The 18198-nt window shown below is 37.5% G+C and overlaps 1 protein-coding gene across 1 annotated transcript; it reads left to right on the forward strand.

The window, feature by feature from the left end:
- Positions 1–562: 562 nt before the first annotated feature.
- On the forward strand, positions 563–15018 carry SPC25 (SPC25 component of NDC80 kinetochore complex). The gene is made up of 7 exons (XM_047084660.1): positions 563–658; positions 1710–1862; positions 1970–2035; positions 6792–6938; positions 7373–7477; positions 12641–12739; positions 14739–15018. The coding sequence occupies exons 2-7, from the start codon at positions 1724–1726 to the stop codon at positions 14861–14863; spliced, it is 681 nt and encodes a 226-aa protein (XP_046940616.1). The 5' UTR covers positions 563–658; positions 1710–1723; the 3' UTR covers positions 14864–15018.
- Positions 15019–18198: the final 3180 nt, after the last annotated feature.

The following is an 18198-nucleotide window of genomic DNA, read 5'->3' on the forward strand; positions in this document are numbered from 1 at the left end:
CTGGGCAAGGACTACCAGTCCTAGGTACTGCGTTTTGTTTCTGTTTCACATGGTCGAAAATAAGAGAATCAAGAAATTTTGGAAATGTTCATATTAGAAGCCAATACACAGTAATGTTCCAACCACTTCCCAATGAAAAGTAATTAAATGATGAGACATATTAAAAAATGGTGTTTTCATTAGCTTTAGTATTTTCAATTAACTTTAAGCTACAGAGCATTAAAGAAGGCAGTAAATACTTGGCAACAGAATGCGATTAAAGTTCAATATTTATATTTGTTTCAGAAATCTTTATTTGAAACAGATGAATGACTTGTGCTGGGGCGAGTCCTCCCGGAGCTATGAACACTTCACAAAGCAGAGCTGAGAGTCTGTCTCTCAGAAAAAAAAAAAACTACAAATCCCAGAATGCACTTTCCCCTATATTTTTCCGCGAGAATCCCGGAGGGCTAGATTAACCAATCCGTTAATGGAGAGCCTAATTATCAGCCAATCTGAAGGCGAATGAGCGACCGGGGGCGGGAGGAGGAAGGCGCCCTAAAATTTGAAATAGAAAAGTTGGCGGGGCTGCGGGAGCTGGGTCTGGAGACCTGCTGTTGGCTTGAATTGTTTCTGGTCTTGTGTGGGTTGGCGGCGGGGCTCAGGTCTCCTGGAAAAGGTGAGAGAGTTGGGGGCTGACCAGGGTTCCTCGACCTGCCTGTCGCGATAGGGGAAAGTGTATTTCTGGGCTGGATTTGTTTTCGGGAGCGAAGTCTGTGAAATGCACGGCTTTGTTGTTTGCACTGCTGGGCTTCGCTGAGGCCGTAGGGTTCCGGGTTCCACCGAACGAGATGTGTGTGGCCTTCTTGGGAAGGTTTTGAGTTATTGGGATGGTTTTAGCCTTACAGAAAACTGGCGGGGCCTGGAGTCTTACCGGACATTGTTTACAGAAGACACTAAGGCCCAGAGAGTTCAGGGTGACTTGTACCTTTCCTGGACTAAGCCTACTAAATTCCCACTCCAAGTAGCCTTTTTAGTGCTACTTCTTCTTTTCCTGATCTGGGTGGGAGGGAGAGGCGGGCTAGATATATCTCATAGGGTCTTATCCTATGAGAGGGGGCCAGTCATCCGTCCATTTGGGACCTGGCTGGCAATCCAGGCTGGAATTCAAAAGATCAGAATTGGGAACGCCTTAAAAGTTACCAATTTTACTTGTGAGGAAACGGAGGCAGAGTCATTTTCCAGGGTCACAGAGCTGTATGAGTGTCTTGTGCAGTTAAACTACTAACAAGTCCCTAGGAGGTAAGGATGTCCTTCCTGGAATCTTGCATCTTAACTGTAATTAAGTCCAGATGGCTTGATCCGCCCTGGAATAGCTAGAGTTAAAAGTAAGCTGCTTGGGTCACCTAGATGGCTCAGTCAGGTTAAGCATCCTACTTAGGCTCACAGTTACTGAGGTTGAGCCCCGTATGGGCTCTGCACTGACAGCTTGGAGCCTGGAGCCTGCTTGGGATTCTGTGTCTTCCTCTTTCTGCCCCTCCCCTGCCTGTACTCTCTTTCTCTCTCAAGAACAAGTAAATATTTAAAAAGTAAGATATCCTTTTTAAAAAAAGCAAGCTGCTAATTATTTCCTAGCAAAAGTCAAACTGCCAAAATATGCTTGATTGGAATATGAGCTTGATTTTATTTCAACAACTTATAAAAAATACAATCAATGTTTTGTTTTGTAGCATTCTCTTACAAGATGATAGAGGACGAACTGGCACTATTTGATAAAAGCATAAATGAATTTTGGAATAAATTCAAAAGCACTCTCAGTGACACGTCCTGTCAAATGATGGGACTAAGAGATACCTACAAAGACTCCATCAAAGCACTTACAGGTAACTAAAGTTAACTTGTAACATGCTGCTTTGTCGTTCTTGTTTTTTTTTTTTTTTTTTATGTTATTTCAGCTGAATCGAAACTTCAATTCCAATTTCTCTTTCAGAAAAGCTGTCTGTGAAATTAAAGGAAGAGGAACGAATGGTTGAGATGTTTCTGGAATATCAAAATCGTAGGTGACAAACTATAGATCACAGAGGGTTTTTTAGATTAAACATCTTTATGCAGTCCCTCATACAAGTAAAACAATATACTGTGGGGCACCTGGGTCGGTCACTTGACTCTTAATCTTCGCTCGGGTCTTGATCTCGGGGTTGTCAGTTCGGGTCCCGTGTTGGGGTCTGCACTGGGCATGAAGCCTACTTTTAAAAAAAAAAAAAGAAAAGAAAAGAAAAAAAAAACAGTGTATTGTGTGTGTGTGCATATATATATATGCAGATACATGTATAAAAATAATAAACATTTATGTATCTGCAACCCAGCTTAAGAAATAGAACATCTTATATAATACTTTTCTCTAATCCTACCTTCCAGAACTAACCTATTAATATTTAGTATTGTATTTTTGAATGTTATATAAATGGCATCATTTTCTGTATATTCTGTCCCTTTTTTTATTCATCACTGTGCTTGTGATCATCTATGCTGATGTGTAAATGACAATTTTTTGAAAAACAGGTTTGTTTTCCCATTGGAAATCATAGACTGGGGTTTAAAAAGCAGGAATTCTTCAGTTCTTCAGTTCTTTCCCTTAGGGGAAGGAATCTGGATTAACCATGTATTGGAGAAGGAGCCACTGTTACTCTGAGGAGAGGACACTGATCTGGATACATTTGGGGAGTATGGAAGGTGGAGGGAACTCATTCACTCACCACATATTTGTTGAGCAGCTACTTTGCATCTTCAAGGAAGATACTGCAGGGAACAAATTGTTCAAAAATTCTGGCCTGCCTAGAGCATCTGTTGCTTCTATATTATTATAAGGAGGAAGATCATCTGTTCAAAGTGAGAGGCGTTTACTATGGACCAGGCTCTTAAATCCTAAAATCCTAAGGACACCTGGGAGGCTCAGTTGGTTAAGTGTCTGACTCTCAATTTCAGTTCAGGGCATCATCCCAGGGTAGTGGGATCAAGCCCCTTCGTCAGACTCTGGGGTGGGCGTGGAGCCTGCTTAGGATTCTTTCTCTCCATCTCCTCTGCTTCTTGCCCTCTGGCACTCACTCTCTCAAAAAAAAAAAAAAAAGAAAAAAGAAAACAAAAGTCCTGAAATCTTTACAAGACCAAAATTATCCCTTTTTTTAGATGAAAAAATTGAAGCTCACTGAGGTTACAAAACTTGGTTAAGGTCATACATTTGATAGATACAAGGTCTAGGATTGCAGCCAAATGTCTGCTCTTTCTAGTGTACCATAAAACAATCTTTCCACATGGAAGGGAAAACTCAAGGGAGGATTTATGTGCTGAGTAGTAGTGAAAGTTTGAAATACCTGCCCTAGAGAATAAAAGAGACAACTGACAGTGTATACATGAGTTATGCCATATCAAGGGCCCTTACATTTATACTGGCACAAATCCATACAGTTCTTTACATATTCTAATAAAAACACTGACATATATGGTATTTATGTATCACTTAATAATTTAAAAGTTTCTGTATTATTATTGTGTACTCTAACCCTGTGAGTTAAAGAAATAGGGCGGCCGTTATTATCCTCCTTTTATAAGAGTCTCCAAAGTTATAATTTGACCAAGGTCCTTGGGTAACAACTGAAGGTATTTCTTTTGCCATACATGTCTCCTTAATTATTTTTAAGTGCATTTTTCCATAGTGGCTACTCTGGAAAATAATATGTAGGGTTCCTCAGAAAATTAAAACTACCATATGATCCAGTAATTCTATTTCTGGGTGTTTATCAGAGGGAACCAAAAACACTAACTCAGGAAAACATCTGTACACCTGTTTGTTTGTTTGTTTATTGAGGGGCAGCTAGCGGGAGAGGGGCAGAGGAAGAGAGAATCTTAAGCAACCTTCACAGTTGGCGTAGAGCCCGAGGTGGGGTTTGATCCCAGGCTCAATCCCACGATCCTGGGGTCATAACCTGAGTCGAAATCAAGAGTTGCATGCTCAACTAACGGAGACATCCAGGTATGCCTGAGAGGATATTCTACCTTATTAATATGCCATATTTATTTAATGATTTACTCATTAGCCATTTAGGATGTTTTCAGCTTTTCATCATTATAAATAATACTGAAAACAATCTTATGTATATAAATACTCACATACATCTTATTTTCTTAGGTTAACTTGTAAAAATGAAATAACTGTATTAAAGGACATGAATATCCTTAAAACTTGTTTTGCAATGTCAAAAATATTCCACAAGGACTCTAGTATTTTCCATTCTTCTCGACACCAGCTGTCATTTTTGTAAACATTGTTGTAATAAATGAAAATTGGTATGTTACTTGCTTTATTTGCATTTCTGTGATTACTACTCAGGTTAAATTGTCTTTCATGTTTATTAGCCGTCTGCATTCTACATTTCCTCTGTTTATCTCTTTGTTTTTGTCTTAGGAATTTATATTTGTGTCTTCTTTATATTAAGAACTGTTCAGGGAGGATGTTTAATGGTCAAAAGCATGACCTTTGAAGTCAAGTCCTGAGTTTGAATCCAGGTCTTAACTATTTTTTGCATCCTAGCAAATAAAACTTTTGGGCAAGTTACTCAACTGCTGAGCCTTTTCCTTTTTTAAATTAGAACTGCATAATGTATTATGAAATTTAAGTAAATTTATGGAAATATAAGGTGTTGAACAAAGTTCCTAGCATATAGTAGAGTTTTATGTTTATTTGAATCAAATATGAGGGTTTTTGCCCACTTATTAACTGTTATGTAGCTGGTATATGACTTTCTCTTTGATTTCTTTTTGCCTTTTAGTAAAAACGTCTTTCCCGACAGGAAAGGCTAATTTTATATTCAGATACTGCCTTTTAGGTTTGCAAGATTTCATTTTCTATTTAAATATTTAATATATATGGAATTTATTTTGGATTTCAGCATGGTTTGGGAAACTGTCCACCACTTGATTTATGATATTTCATTTTTCATATTTCCCAAAGATACCAGTGTTTGTTTGGGAATGCCTTTTTTGTTTGTTTAACTGAGCTGTATGTCGTTTCTTCAGCTAGAACTCCATTATTGTGTTAGAAGTGTCACAGTCACACATGTTAAATCTGGTGGGACAAGTACCTTTCCTTGTTATTTTTCTTACCATATTTCCTTAACTGCTCTCTCCTGTGTACTCATCAGATAAATTTTATAATTTTGTTAGATCCTCCTCTTCCCTTCCCTCCAGAGTCCATTGGGATTGCATCAAATGTAGAAATGAATTTGGGAAATACTGACATCTTTATAATATTTAGAAGCATAAAATGTCTCTCCATATATATAGGTTATTTGTTTCAGACAAGTTTTGCATTATTTTTTCATACAGGGCCTACATTTCTTAATTTAGATTATTCCTGGATGTTTCGTTTGTTATTAATATAAATGAAGTTTCGCCCTTCCTACCTCTCTCTTTCTTCACTTTTTTTTAAAAAATTTTTTTAATGTTTATTTATTTTTGAGACAGAGACAGAGCACGAACAGGGGAAGGGCAGAGAGAGAGGGAGACACAGAATCCGAAGCAGGCTCCAGGCTCTGAGCTGTCAGCACAGAGCCCCATGCGGGCCCGAACTCGGACCGTGAGACCATGACCTGAGGCGAAGTCGGATGCTTAACCGACTGAACCACCCAGGCGCCCCATCTCTTCCTTCACTCCTTTTTGTCTTTTTGGTATTTTCCAGAACGATTTATACTGCATTATAATGAATTGTTTCTTTAAAGTACTGTGTAAAAACATTTCCAGATTTGGTTGTCTTTGATGGTGGGCTTTATTTATGTACTTATTTGAAGGGTATTGCTGCAAGCATCATGACCTGATTTTCTTTTTGTGGTTTAATTTGGTATTCTCAGGGCGCCTGGGTGGCTCAGTCCGTTAAACGTCCGACTTCAGCTCAGGTCATGATATCGCCGTTTGTGAGTCTGAAACCCGCGTCAGGCTCTGTGTTGACAGCTCAGAGCCTGGAGTCTGCTTTGCATTCAATGTCTCCCTCTGTCTCTCTGCCCCTCCCTGCTCATGCTCTGTTTCTCTCACTCTCAAAAATGAATAAAAAAAATTTTTTTTAAATAATAATTTGGTATTCTCATTTTAAATTTTTTTTTTTCAACGTTTTATTTATTTTTGGGACAGAGAGAGACAGAGCATGAACGGGGGAGGGGCAGAGAGAGAGGGAGACACAGAATCGGAAACAGGCTCCAGGCTCTGAGCCATCAGCCCAGAGCCCGACGCGGGGCTCGAACTCACGGACCGCGAGATCGTGACCTGGCTGAAGTCGGACGCTTAACCGACTGCGCCACCCAGGCGCCCCTGGTATTCTCATTTTAAAAAGAGTTTTGTCTCATTTTTATTTTCAAAGACAAATAGGAAAGAATAGGATTTTTTTTCCTTTTCTTTATAATTTTTGAAACATTAGAAAGCGCTTATCAGTTAAAACATTTTTGGGGCACTGGGTGGCTCAGTCAGTTAAGCATCCGACTTCTGCTCAGATCATGATCTCAGTTCCTGAGGTCAAGCCCTGCATGGGGCTCTGTGCTGACAGCTCAGAGCCTGGAACCTGCTTCAGATTCTGTCTCCCTCTCCCTCACTCATGCTCACTTGCTCTCTCTCTCTCTCAAAAGTAAATAAATAAATAAATAAAATAAGTAAATAAAACACTCTTTATTAATCCTAATGAAAGTCAATATTTTAGTCTTTTCTTACCAGAGATAGATATTGGAGAACAAAGTATATATATTTTAGCTAATACTTTGTACTTCTTACAGAGATCTGTAGGCGGAATAAGCTCATTCAAGAAAAAAAAGACAACTTGTTAAGATTGATTGCTGAAATAAAAGACAAAAATGAGAAACTAGAAGTACTGACTGCAAATATTCAGGATCTTAAGGAAGAATATGCTAGGAAGAAGGAAAGTAAGTTTCTAGTTGTACACATATTTAAAACATTAAATTTCAAAGTGGTGATGGTTCACAATTATCTATCTCTTGCCTTCTCTCCAGTTCATAGTAAAAATGGGTAACATCTCAGGGGCATAGCCAGCCACTCATTTCTGCAAGGAAGCTGTCTGAAGTTAAATAAGTGGGTTTTATTTTCTTTTGTTTTACTTAAGGGTCCTTTTGATTTTTTAATGTAACCAGAGTCATAATGCAATTGATGTGGGAGCTTAATTAAACAGAGTGGGGGGCAGTTTCATTGGAGAAGCCATAGTATAATTTATGCAACAAAGTTAATGATCACACATTCTCTTCCAGGAACTATTAAGCACACTCTTTATGCTGCAAAGTGTCTGTCTAAAAATCCTTCATATTCAAATATGTGTATTTCTTTGGTTTTTTTTTAATCATAGCTATTTCTGCTGCTAACAAAGCTAATGAAGAGAAGTTGAAAAGGCTACAGAAATCTGCAGACTTGTATAAAGATCGACTTGGACTAGAAATTAGAAAAATTTATGGTGAGTATATTAACGTAAGTAAAACACACAAGATTAGAAAGGTGTGTGTTTTCTTAAGTAGAGAAGAATTTTAAAAATATTTTCAAATAAAATAATGACCACATTATTAACTTTTTAGGAAACAGTAAAGAATTTTAAAATTTTTTATCACCGTAACATAATTACTGATGCCTTGGTTATTTATCATCCAGTATTGTAATAAATGTATGTTTGGCATGATTGCCAACATGAAAGTAATTTTTGTTCCTTGTTCTTCCTGGTATTCTATGATCAGCATTTTTCCAGTTGCTATAGCCTTCCCATGGTAATTTTAAAATAGCGACGTAATAATTCATTCCATTAATGTCTCTTAATTTATGCAATCTTTTATCTACCTAATACAGGTATTGTTTCTAACTTAACATTCAGATTATGCCAACGTTTCAGTTTTAGAAGTACTATAGTGAATACAGACTTCTCCATTTCTTTTGTATAATTTCCGTGGAATTCCTAGGGAGGCATTACTGGGGTAAAGCGTGTAAATATTTAAAAAAAAATTTTTTTTTTTCAACGTTTATTTATTTTTGGGACAGAGAGAGACAGAGCATGAATGGGGGAGGGCAGAGAGAGAGGGGGACACAGAATCCGAAACAGGCTCCAGGCTCTGAGCCATCAGCCCAGAGCCTGACGCGGGGCTCGAACTCACGGACGGCGAGATCGTGACCTGATTGAAGTCGGACGCTTAACCGACTGCGCCACCCAGGCGCCCCAAAGCGTGTAAATATTTTAATGACCGTTATGTGTGGTGTATGTGGCAGTTTATAGTACTACTCACGGTGTTAGCAGTCCCCACGATCACCGTCAGGTTTGGGGATTCGCTAGAAAGACTTACAGGATGCAGCATAGAATCAGTCATATTGCCGCCTCAGATGTATGGCAGAAACTGCAATAAACTGCAAAACAGCCCCAAAAAGGCACTGGAGCAAAGTCTAAAAGAAACACTTTTTTTCAGGCATAGTTTTTTAAGAGTCCTAACCCAGCAGAGTCACACAAGACATGCTTATTAATTCCTTTAGCATTGAATGTGACGATACACGGGAAGGGTTGTCTACCAGGGAAGCTTGTGCTGGTTTTCCCTGCACTTCGCCCTATGTGTTTTTTTCCTCTTGCTGATTTTGCCATAGTCTTTCGCTGTGATAAACTATAGCCCTGTGTATGACCCTTTGGTGAATCATATGAGTTCTCTTAGCGAATCTTCAAACCTAGGGTGGTTTGGGGGACTCCCAACACACCAGCCAAGGGCCAGCTTGCAAGCAGACCTTTCTAAGATTCTAAGGATAGCATGGTCAGGCCTGCCGCATTAATTCTTTTGTGCACACCTCTCTACGATGTAAAGTGTACCCACTCCATTGTATTCTTGCCAGAATTGTATTTTGTTTGTTTGTTGTTGTTTGGCAGCAAAGTAGATCTAATTGGAGCATTGTTTTTTAAGTGCATTTCTTTATTAATGAACAGGTAAACTTTTCTTCTGAATATTTACTGTATTTCTTAGATTGTTTGGTCTCTTCATTCATATATCTATTAGTCTTTTTTTGTGCCCCCCATCTGTTGAAATAAGCTTTTAATAAAATTAAATTTTATTAAAATAAAATATTAAATTTTATTAAAAATATTAAATTAAACTTTTTTTTAAATGTTTATTGATTTTTGAGAGAGAGAGAGAGAAAGCATGAGTGGGGGATGGGCAGAGAGAGGGAGACAGAGGATCTGAAATAGGCTTTGCACTGACAGCAGAGAGCTTGATGCAGGGCTCGAACTCATGAACTGGAAGATCACGATCTGAGCCGAAGTCGGACACTTAACCAACTGAGCCACTCAGGTACCCCCCAAAATATTAACCTTTTGATTAGAGGGAAATACAGGGTCCAACTCTGAATTTTTGATCCATTGGACTCACTGTCATCCTGAGGTGTTTTGGGGTCAGAAAGCTTTAAAATTATTTTCAGATTTAAAATTAGAACTTTCTTGACAAATATCATATGACTTCGCTCATATGAGGACTTTAAGACACAGAATAGATGAACATAAGGGAAGGGAAGCAAAAAATAATGTCAAAATGGAGGGGGACAAAACACAAGAGACTTTTAAAATATGGAGAATGAGCAGAGGCTTACTGGAGGGGTTGTGGGAGGGGGAATGGGCTAACTGGGTAAGGGACATTAAGGAATCTACTCCTGAAATCATTGTTGCACTATATGCTAACTAACTTGGATGTAAATTAAAAAAAATAAAAAATTGGAATTTTCTCATGGCACCTGGATCGCTCAATGGGTTAAGCATTCAACTCTTGGTTTCAGCTCAGGTGATGATTTCACAATTCATGGGTTCAAGCCCCAAGCTGGGCTCCGTGCTGACATTGCAGAGCCTGCTTGGGATATTCTCTCTCTCTCTCTCTCTGTACCCCTCCCTTGCTCACTCTGTATTCCTCTCTCTCTCAAAATAAGTAAAGAAACATTTACAAAAGAATTAGAGCTTTTCATAGCCCTCAAAGTCAGGAAATAATCCTTTTTTTAAAAGGATTTTAAAAAGAATTTTAAAAGGATTTTAAAAGAGAAACCCAAATTAAACTCTTTGTTATCTTATGATGTCTTTTTTCCTTGGCATACATCTCTTCCATTACCATTAACACTTTTTTTTTTCTTTTCAACTTTTTATTTAAATTGTAGTTAGTTAACATACAGTGTGCAATATTGCTTTCAGGAGTAGAAGCCAATGATTCATCACTTACATACAATACCCAGTGCTCATCACATCAAATGCCCTCCTTAATACCCATCACCCATCTAGCCCATCCCCAACCACCTCCCCTCTAGCAACCTTCAGTTTGTTCTCTATAGTAAAGAGTCTCTTATGGTCTGTTTCCCTCCACCCCTCTTCCCATATGTTCATCTATTTTGTTTCTTAAATTTCAGATATGAGTGAAATCATATTGTATTTGTCTTTCTCTGATTTATTCACTTAGTGTAATACACGCTAGCTCCATCCACATCACTGCAAATGGCAAGATTTCATTCTCTTTTTGATGGCGGAGTAGTATTCCTGTGTGTGTGTGTGTGTGTGTGTGTGTGTGTGCGCGCGCGCGCGCGCGCGTGCACATGCCATTCAAAAGTCGATGGACATTTGGGCTCTTTCCATAATTTGGCTATTGTTGATAATGCTGCTAAAAACGTTGGAGTGCATGTTTCCATTCAAATCAATATTTTTGTCCTTTCAGTAAATATCTAGTAGTGCAGTTGCTGGATCATACAGTAGTTCTATTTTTAACTTTTTAAGTAACTGTTCTCCGGAGTGGCTGCACCAGTTTGCATTCCCTCCAACAGAGCACGAGGGTTCCCCTTTCTCCACATCTTCGCCAACAGCTATTAACACTTTTAAAAATCTGGTCTACTGATGTAATTATTTCATTTTGAATAAAAATGCAAGACAAATGTTTTTCAAAGTTTCTGAACTTTACTTTTTTATAATTAAAAACATTTTTTAAATGAAATTTACTAATTTTTTATTTTGTAGAGCAAAACTAAAATGCATGTGAGTTTCTACTTTGTGGCTGCCATTTTTTTAATTAAAAAAATGTTTAATGTTTTTGAGAGAGCGTGAGAGCACATGAGTAGGGGGAGGGGCAGAGAGAGAAGGAGACACAGAATCGGAAGCAGGCTCCAGGCTCTATGCTGACAGCTCAGGGGCTCAAACTCACCATGATCTGAGCTGAAGTTGGATGCTTAACCAACCCAGGCATCTCTGTGGCTGCCATTTTTAATTTCTTCTGGGCATTTACTCCTTTGGGAACATTTGGAGGTCTTTTGGAAAAATAGGCATTAATTGCAGATAACTATGTAGAAAAAGTCAAATCTGTTCAATATTTTTTATTGTGATAAAACTACATGACATAGAATTTGCCATTTTAACTATTTTTTATTGTACAATTCTGTAGCATTACATTAACAGTGCTGTGCAACCATCACCACTATTTCCAGAATTCTTTAATACCACAAACAGAAATTCTGTACCCATTAAACAATAACTTATTCCTCCTTCCCCAGCCCCTGAACTTCTACTTTCTGTCTCTCTAAATTTACCTATTCTAAGTATTTCATGTAGGTGGAATCATACAGTATTTGTCCTGTTCTTTTGCGTCTGAATTATTGTATTTAGCATGATGTTTTCGAGGTTCATTCATGTTGTAGCATGTATCGGAAGTTCATTCCTTTTTATTACCAAATGATATTCTGTTGTGACTATACCATATTTTGTTTCTTTAGTCATCTGTCAGTGAACACACAGTTATTACCACCTTTTGGCTGCTGTGAGTAATGCTGCTATAAGCATTGGCATCGTTATTTGAGTCCCTATTCTCTATTCTTTTTTTTGATATGTACTGAGGAGTGGAGTTACTGGATCATTGCAATTCTTTATGTAACTTTTTGAGGAACTGCCAAGCTGTTTTCCGCAGCTGCAACACCATTTTACATTCCTACTAGCAATGTCCTGATTTCTCCATGTCTTCATTCACACTGTTCTTTTCTTTTTTCTTGTTTTGTTTTGTTTTGTTTTTTGTTTTGTTATAGCTGTCCTGGTGGGTATAAAATAATATCTCATTGTAGTTTTGGGTTGCATTTCCCCAGTGATTAGTGGTATTGAGCATCTTTCCATGTGCTTATTATTGGACATTTGTATCTATTCTTCGGAGAAATACTTACTCAAGTCCTTAGTCCAGTTTTTAATCGGATTGCTTTTCTTTTAGTTGTTCAGTTGTAGTTCTTTTAAATGTATTCTCTATATTAAGTCCATATCCGAGATAGGATTTGCAAATATTTTCTCCCATTCTGTGGGTTATCTTTCCACTGCCTTGGTAATATCCTTTAAAGGACAAAAGTTTTTAATTTTGATGAAGTCTAATTTATCAGTTCTTTTCTTTTGTTACTTGTGTTTTTGTATCATGTTTAAACTGTAACTCATTTAAAACTAATTTGTAACTTGTACATTTGGAGGCTTGGTTAAGTGTATATATACATACGTTTAGCAGTCTAGATACTGATTAAGGACAGAGGTGAGAAAGCTCATCTCCATTGCAAGGCTTGGCACAATAAAATATTCTCACACCAAATAATTAAATTTTTTTTTCAGGTGATAAGTTGCAGTTTATATTTACCAATATTGACCCTAAGCATCCTGAGAACCCTTTTATGTTTTCCCTCCACCTAAATGAAGCAAGGGAATATGAGGGTATGTATTCCTCTCTCTTAACTGATATTTAAGACTGGCATCCAAAATGTTATCTGACTCAGCATATAGAGTAATATGAAGGAGCGGTGCCTGGGTGGCTCAGTTGGTTAAGTGTCTGACTCTTGGTTTCAGCTCAGGTCTTGATCTCACAGTTTTGTGAGTATGAGCCCCATGTTGGGCTCTGTGCTGACCCTGAGGAGCCTGCTTGGAATTCTCTCTGCCTCTGTCTCTGTCTCTCTCTCTCTCTCTCTCTGCCCCTCCCTTGCTAGCACTCTGTCTCTTTCAAAATAAATAAATAAATAAACTTAAAAAAATAAAGTAATATGAAAGAAAGTAATGTTCCCACAAGGTGTCCCTTTCTTTGCCAGCTTGCTTCATGGGATAGGGTCTTCTAAAGGCTGTGAATGTAGTTTTGATTTATAGTTATTATCTAGGAGCCTTAATATGTAACTTCTATTCAGGATGGCACAGTGCCACCTTGGTAGAAAAGTCTAAAAGACCACCGATCACTGCATTTCATATGCAAGTATGAATTATCCTTTTAGAGAACATAAAACTATAAAGGATATGACTATATAAATGTGAATATTATAATGTATTCAAGTAGGTGATTTTAAAAGCAAATGCTAAGTCATCAGAATGTGATCATTTATTTTACCAAAAATCAATTTAAGAAATATTATCCTCTCCTGAAAAATCGCACACATTGGTAATTTAGCTCACCTACTGATTCTCCAACAGGCCAGAAAGGCATCGATTTATGGGGAATATATGTGATTGGTAATAGTTGGAACTAGAAGAGAATGGAAATATATTTATCTCTCTTTAATTCTTGGGCCCCTTTTAAAGTAATTTTTAATTTATTGGAATTCAGAAAAATGGTTCTCAGCTCATTAGACCTGTGTTCTCATCTGAAAGCATTTATAGCACACATACACTCAGGAGGACTGCTGAGTTGTCTCCTTAATGTGCCCCGGTGACTTGATCCTCATTCTCATGGAATTTGTATTTAGGAACCTAATTCATGTGCAAATTTTTTCTCTCTGTAAATATCTTCTAATGAGTGCTAAAGTTTCAAAAGCAAACCCCAAAACCCACATACCTTGCATATCCTCTCTTGCTACATAGGGTCATGGTATTTGATAGTGTGTTAAAATAGAATCTACAGTGTGATTTTGAACCAAGTGCCTTTTGTTCTTTCTCTGCTGTGGTCCTGGTCCTTGTGTCCTAAACAATCTCTACCAAAGAACTGGAGATATGGTTGACTTTCTTCCCCTTGGGCAAAGGACCAAATTGTTGGGAGAGAAAGCTGAATCATTCCTTTCCTTTGACCACCCTCACTGGAGATTTGTTTACAATTTGTACAACTGCATGTTAAGAGGTGTACCATTATTTGTGACTTTGTGTCACATTTGATTAGTAGGTCCTATAAATACCACTTTTAGAATAGCAACCACATTTTCTAGTGAACACTTGTAAAACCTTAGATTTTTTTCCCCATAATTGTAAATTACTAAAAGTTGTCATTGAAAGCTGTTCTTTTTTTGATCCAGTGGCCAGGAACTAGAATTCAAGCCAAAAGTTTACAGAGAAAACTGACTTAACAGTTAAAAAAACAAAACAAAACAAAAAACCTAACACACACAAGCACACACACACACACCTGTTAAAACAGTTTAGTTAAAATGTAAGAAAGATGACTGGAAATGGCATTCTGTTCTTTTTATCACTGAGTTCTTCAATCCCTTGACTACCATCTGTTTAAATTTAAAGTACAATTATAGTACTTAAGATTTTAATATTTACAGATTAAACAAAGAAAAGGTCCAAAAGATAGTTAGGATATGAAAATCAAGCGTATCTGTTGTTCTATGCTGGAAGCATTTCAGTAAAATGGAATTGAAATAATTTGAATCAGATGAAAGCATCTAAGTTAGAAACACTTCTCTTCCATAAAAAATCTCATTCACATTATCTTCCCTTTTTTTTTTCCTTCTAGTGTCAGATAGTGCTCCTCATCTTGAGTGCCTAGCAGAATTTCAAGAGAAAGTAAGGAAGACCAACAATTTCTCGGCTTTTCTTGCCAATGTCCGGAAAGCTTTTACTGCTATGGTTTATAATTAATATATGAATAGTATATAAACACTTTATTTTTCTTCCCTATTGTGTATCTCTTTTAAAAGAATTCTCATTATCCACTGTTTGCCTGTAATTCTTTTGTATTTTTGTAACATTTCTGTGTGGTTTATTTCTTTAAATTATTTTAACTAAAATCTTAAATAAAATTTATAAAGTCAAATGTGTTCTTTTTAAGATGAAAGATAGTATACTATGATAAATGTGTGTGGGGGATATATATATATATATATACATATATATATATGTATATATATATATGTATATATATGTATATATAGTAGGAAGTATACATATATACTATATGTATATATATGTATATATAGTAGGAAGAGAGTTTCAGAGCATTTCCCCTCAGTTGCCTCTTACGCCTAGGACTTGGCTCAGAGCTCTGCTTACCATCATATAGCAGTAGAATTTATCTGAGAAGAATGCTATGGGTTGGTAGGAATGTTATCACTGGCCCATCCCAGTGTGCAGGCCAGCTTTTAGGAACCATTGATTGGGATTTTTCTGCAGAGATAAAAAGCTAATAAACTGCCCTAGAGATTGGAGTGTGTGCTACTAACAAAGACTTTTTTTTTCAACATTTTATTTTTTTAATATCAAATATTTAATATGTAAATATTAAACAACGTACTAATATACAAGCAGTGGGCCAAATAAGGAATCAAACGGCAAATCAAAATATGTGAAAACAAAAGAAAAAGAAAACATAATATTCTAAAACCTATGGGATGCAGCAAAAGCAGATTTTAGAGTGAAATTTATGCCATAAATGGTTGTATTAAGAAAAATGGTTTAAATAATATTGCACCCCAAGAAACTAAAAAAAGAAGGTTAGCCAATATTTAGTAGAGGAAGCAAATAAAAATTGGAAATAGAGACCAGAATAAACAATAACATAACATTGAAAGTAATGACCAGATTTCTAAAAAAAAAAAAAGAACAAGATTGGCAATACATAGTGTGATAACAGATTACTATAAACCATCACTAACAAATCAATTTCTAAAACTTAGGGGAAAAGCCCAGGTAATTCCAAAAAATGCACAAGTTACTGAAATTGAATCATGAATCTTGAATCCAGGAAATAGGAAATCTTAGATCAAGAATAAGAATGAAAGCTGGACTAGGAATCAAAAGTCTCCCATCACAGAAAAGCCTAAGACTACATGGTTTCATTGGTGAATTCTACCAAACATTTAAATGAATAATTAATGACAATTTGTATCAAAATCTTACAAATACTGGAATAGAGGGAACACATTCAAAATCATTCTATGAAGCCAGTATTACCCTAACACTAAAGCAGGATAAAAACAATATGAGAACAGAAAAAAGTATTTGTCCGATATAAGTACTGCTACTCTGGCTTGCTTTTGACATCTATTTGCATGATAAATATTTCCCCACCCCCTCACTTTCAACCTGCAGATGTCTTAAGGTTCATAATGAGTCTCTTGTAGGTAGCATATAGATGGGTCTTGTTTTTTTATCCTTTCTGGCACCCTATGTCTTTTGATTGGGACCATTTAGTACGTTTATATTCAAAGTAATTATTGGCATGTATTTATAGCCATTTTATTACTTGTTTTTTCGTTGTTTCTGGAGATTTTCTCTGATCTTGTCTGTCACTTTTGGTCTCTCCTTTGCACTCAAGGAGTCCTCTTTAATATTTCTTGCAGATCTGGTTTAGTGGTCACGAACTCCTTTAGTTTTTGTTTGTCTGGGACACTCTTTATCTCTCCTTCTATTCTGAATGATAGCTTTGCTGAATAGAGTATTCTTGGCTGCAGTTTTTTTCCCATTTAGCACTTTGAATATATCATGCCACTCCCTACTGGCTTCCCAAGTCTCTGTTGAGAAATCTCTAGCTAGCCTTATGGATTTTCCTTTGTGAATTAAGGACTTCTCTTGTCTTGCTGCTTTTAAGACTTTCTTCTTTATCATTATATTTTGCAGATTTAATTAGAATATGCCCAGGTGTTGGCCTGCTTTTGTTGATTTCGATGGGAGTTCTCTGTGCCTCTTGGATATGGATTTCTCCTTCCTTGCCCAGATGAGGGAGATTTTCTGCCTCCATTCCTTTCCCTTCCCTTCCCTTCCTTCTTTTCTCTTTTTTTCTTTTCTATGCTTTTCCCTTCTTTTCTATTCTTTTCTTTTCAGAGAGAAAGAGCATGTGAGTGGGGGAGAGGGACAGAGGGAGGGAGGGAGAGAGAGAGAGAATCCTAAGCAGGTTCCATGCTCAGTGCAGAGCCCAACACTGAGCTCAGTGCCATGAACCTGGGATCATGACCCAAGCTGAAATCAAGAGTTGGACACTCAACCTACTGAGCCACCCAGGCACCCCTCTGCTGTTATTTCTTGAAATAAATTTCTGCTAACTTTTCTCTCCTTCTTCTGGGACTCCTATAAGTGTTATTACATTTCATGGAGTCACTGAGTTCTCTATTTTCACGCCCCATAATTCTTCTTTCTCTCTTTTGTTCAGCTTACTTTCCATTATTTTGTCTTCTAAGTCACTAATTTATTCCTCTGCTTCTTCCAACTTACTCTTCATTGCACCAAGCCTGTTTTCAATCTCATTTATTGCAGTCTTCATTCTGATTTTTTTTTAACTTCTCTCTGTGGTAAGGGTCTCCCTGATGTCTTCTATTCTCTTCTCAAGCCCAGTGAGGATCCTTATGATTGTTGTTTTAAATTCTCCATCAGGCATGTTACTTATATCTGTTTAGCTTAGGCCTTTGGCCATGGTCTTATCTTTTCTTTCATTTGGCATAAATTCCTCTGTCTTGACATTTTGTTTAAGTCTCTGACTTTTTGTGCTGGAAAGTCAATTATACTCCTGCCCCTGCAAGTAATAGCCGTATGAAGAGGTCAGGTATTGCCAATTCATGGCACTTCACAGGGTGTCTCTGGTATGTGCTGCATGTTTTGGTTGCTCTATCTTTCAGGCCAGTTGTCTGCAGAGTTTTTCCTTGACTACTGTGGGCAGTGTTTGGTCCCCGGCCTGAATGTGGAGAGTTTTAACTAGATGTGCTCTGGTCTGTGAAACCTGACACCAACTCCGCCAGAACTGAGGCCCTGTAGAACTCTCTGGTTGACAGAGGTGGTGTGGGCAGGGGTTTGTGCTGGTCTCCTGGGGGAGGGGCCTGCCACACTGGGACTGAGGCAACCTTGACTGAGAAGAGCAGTCCCACCAAAGCATGGGTCAGTAAGGGCAGGGGGACGGGGAGGGCGTTGGTATAAGCAAGTTAGGCAGCCAGTGTACAGGCTGAGCTGCTTCCCTCAGGTGGCTCTGTGTTTATGCTGAGGAGCAG

Source organism: Lynx rufus, unplaced genomic scaffold, assembly GCF_022079265.1.
Source record: "Lynx rufus isolate CCGP_SWC_20201006 ecotype Redwood Valley unplaced genomic scaffold, mLynRuf1.p SCAF_2, whole genome shotgun sequence".
In the NCBI taxonomy this organism is placed as follows: domain Eukaryota; kingdom Metazoa; phylum Chordata; class Mammalia; order Carnivora; family Felidae; genus Lynx; species Lynx rufus.

What these genes read in the sequence shown, in the direction of transcription:
- SPC25 (XM_047084660.1), top strand. Translation starts at nt 1,724, where the DNA reads ATGATAGAGGACGAACTGGCACTATTTGATAAAAGCATAAATGAATTT. An exon ending in GTTTCTGGAATATCAAAATC is followed by an intron (nt 2,036 to 6,791) that starts GTAGGTGACAAA and finishes TACTTCTTACAG; the next exon opens with AGATCTGTAGGCGGAATAAG. An exon ending in TGAAGCAAGGGAATATGAGG is followed by an intron (nt 12,740 to 14,738) that starts GTATGTATTCCT and finishes TTTTCCTTCTAG; the next exon opens with TGTCAGATAGTGCTCCTCAT.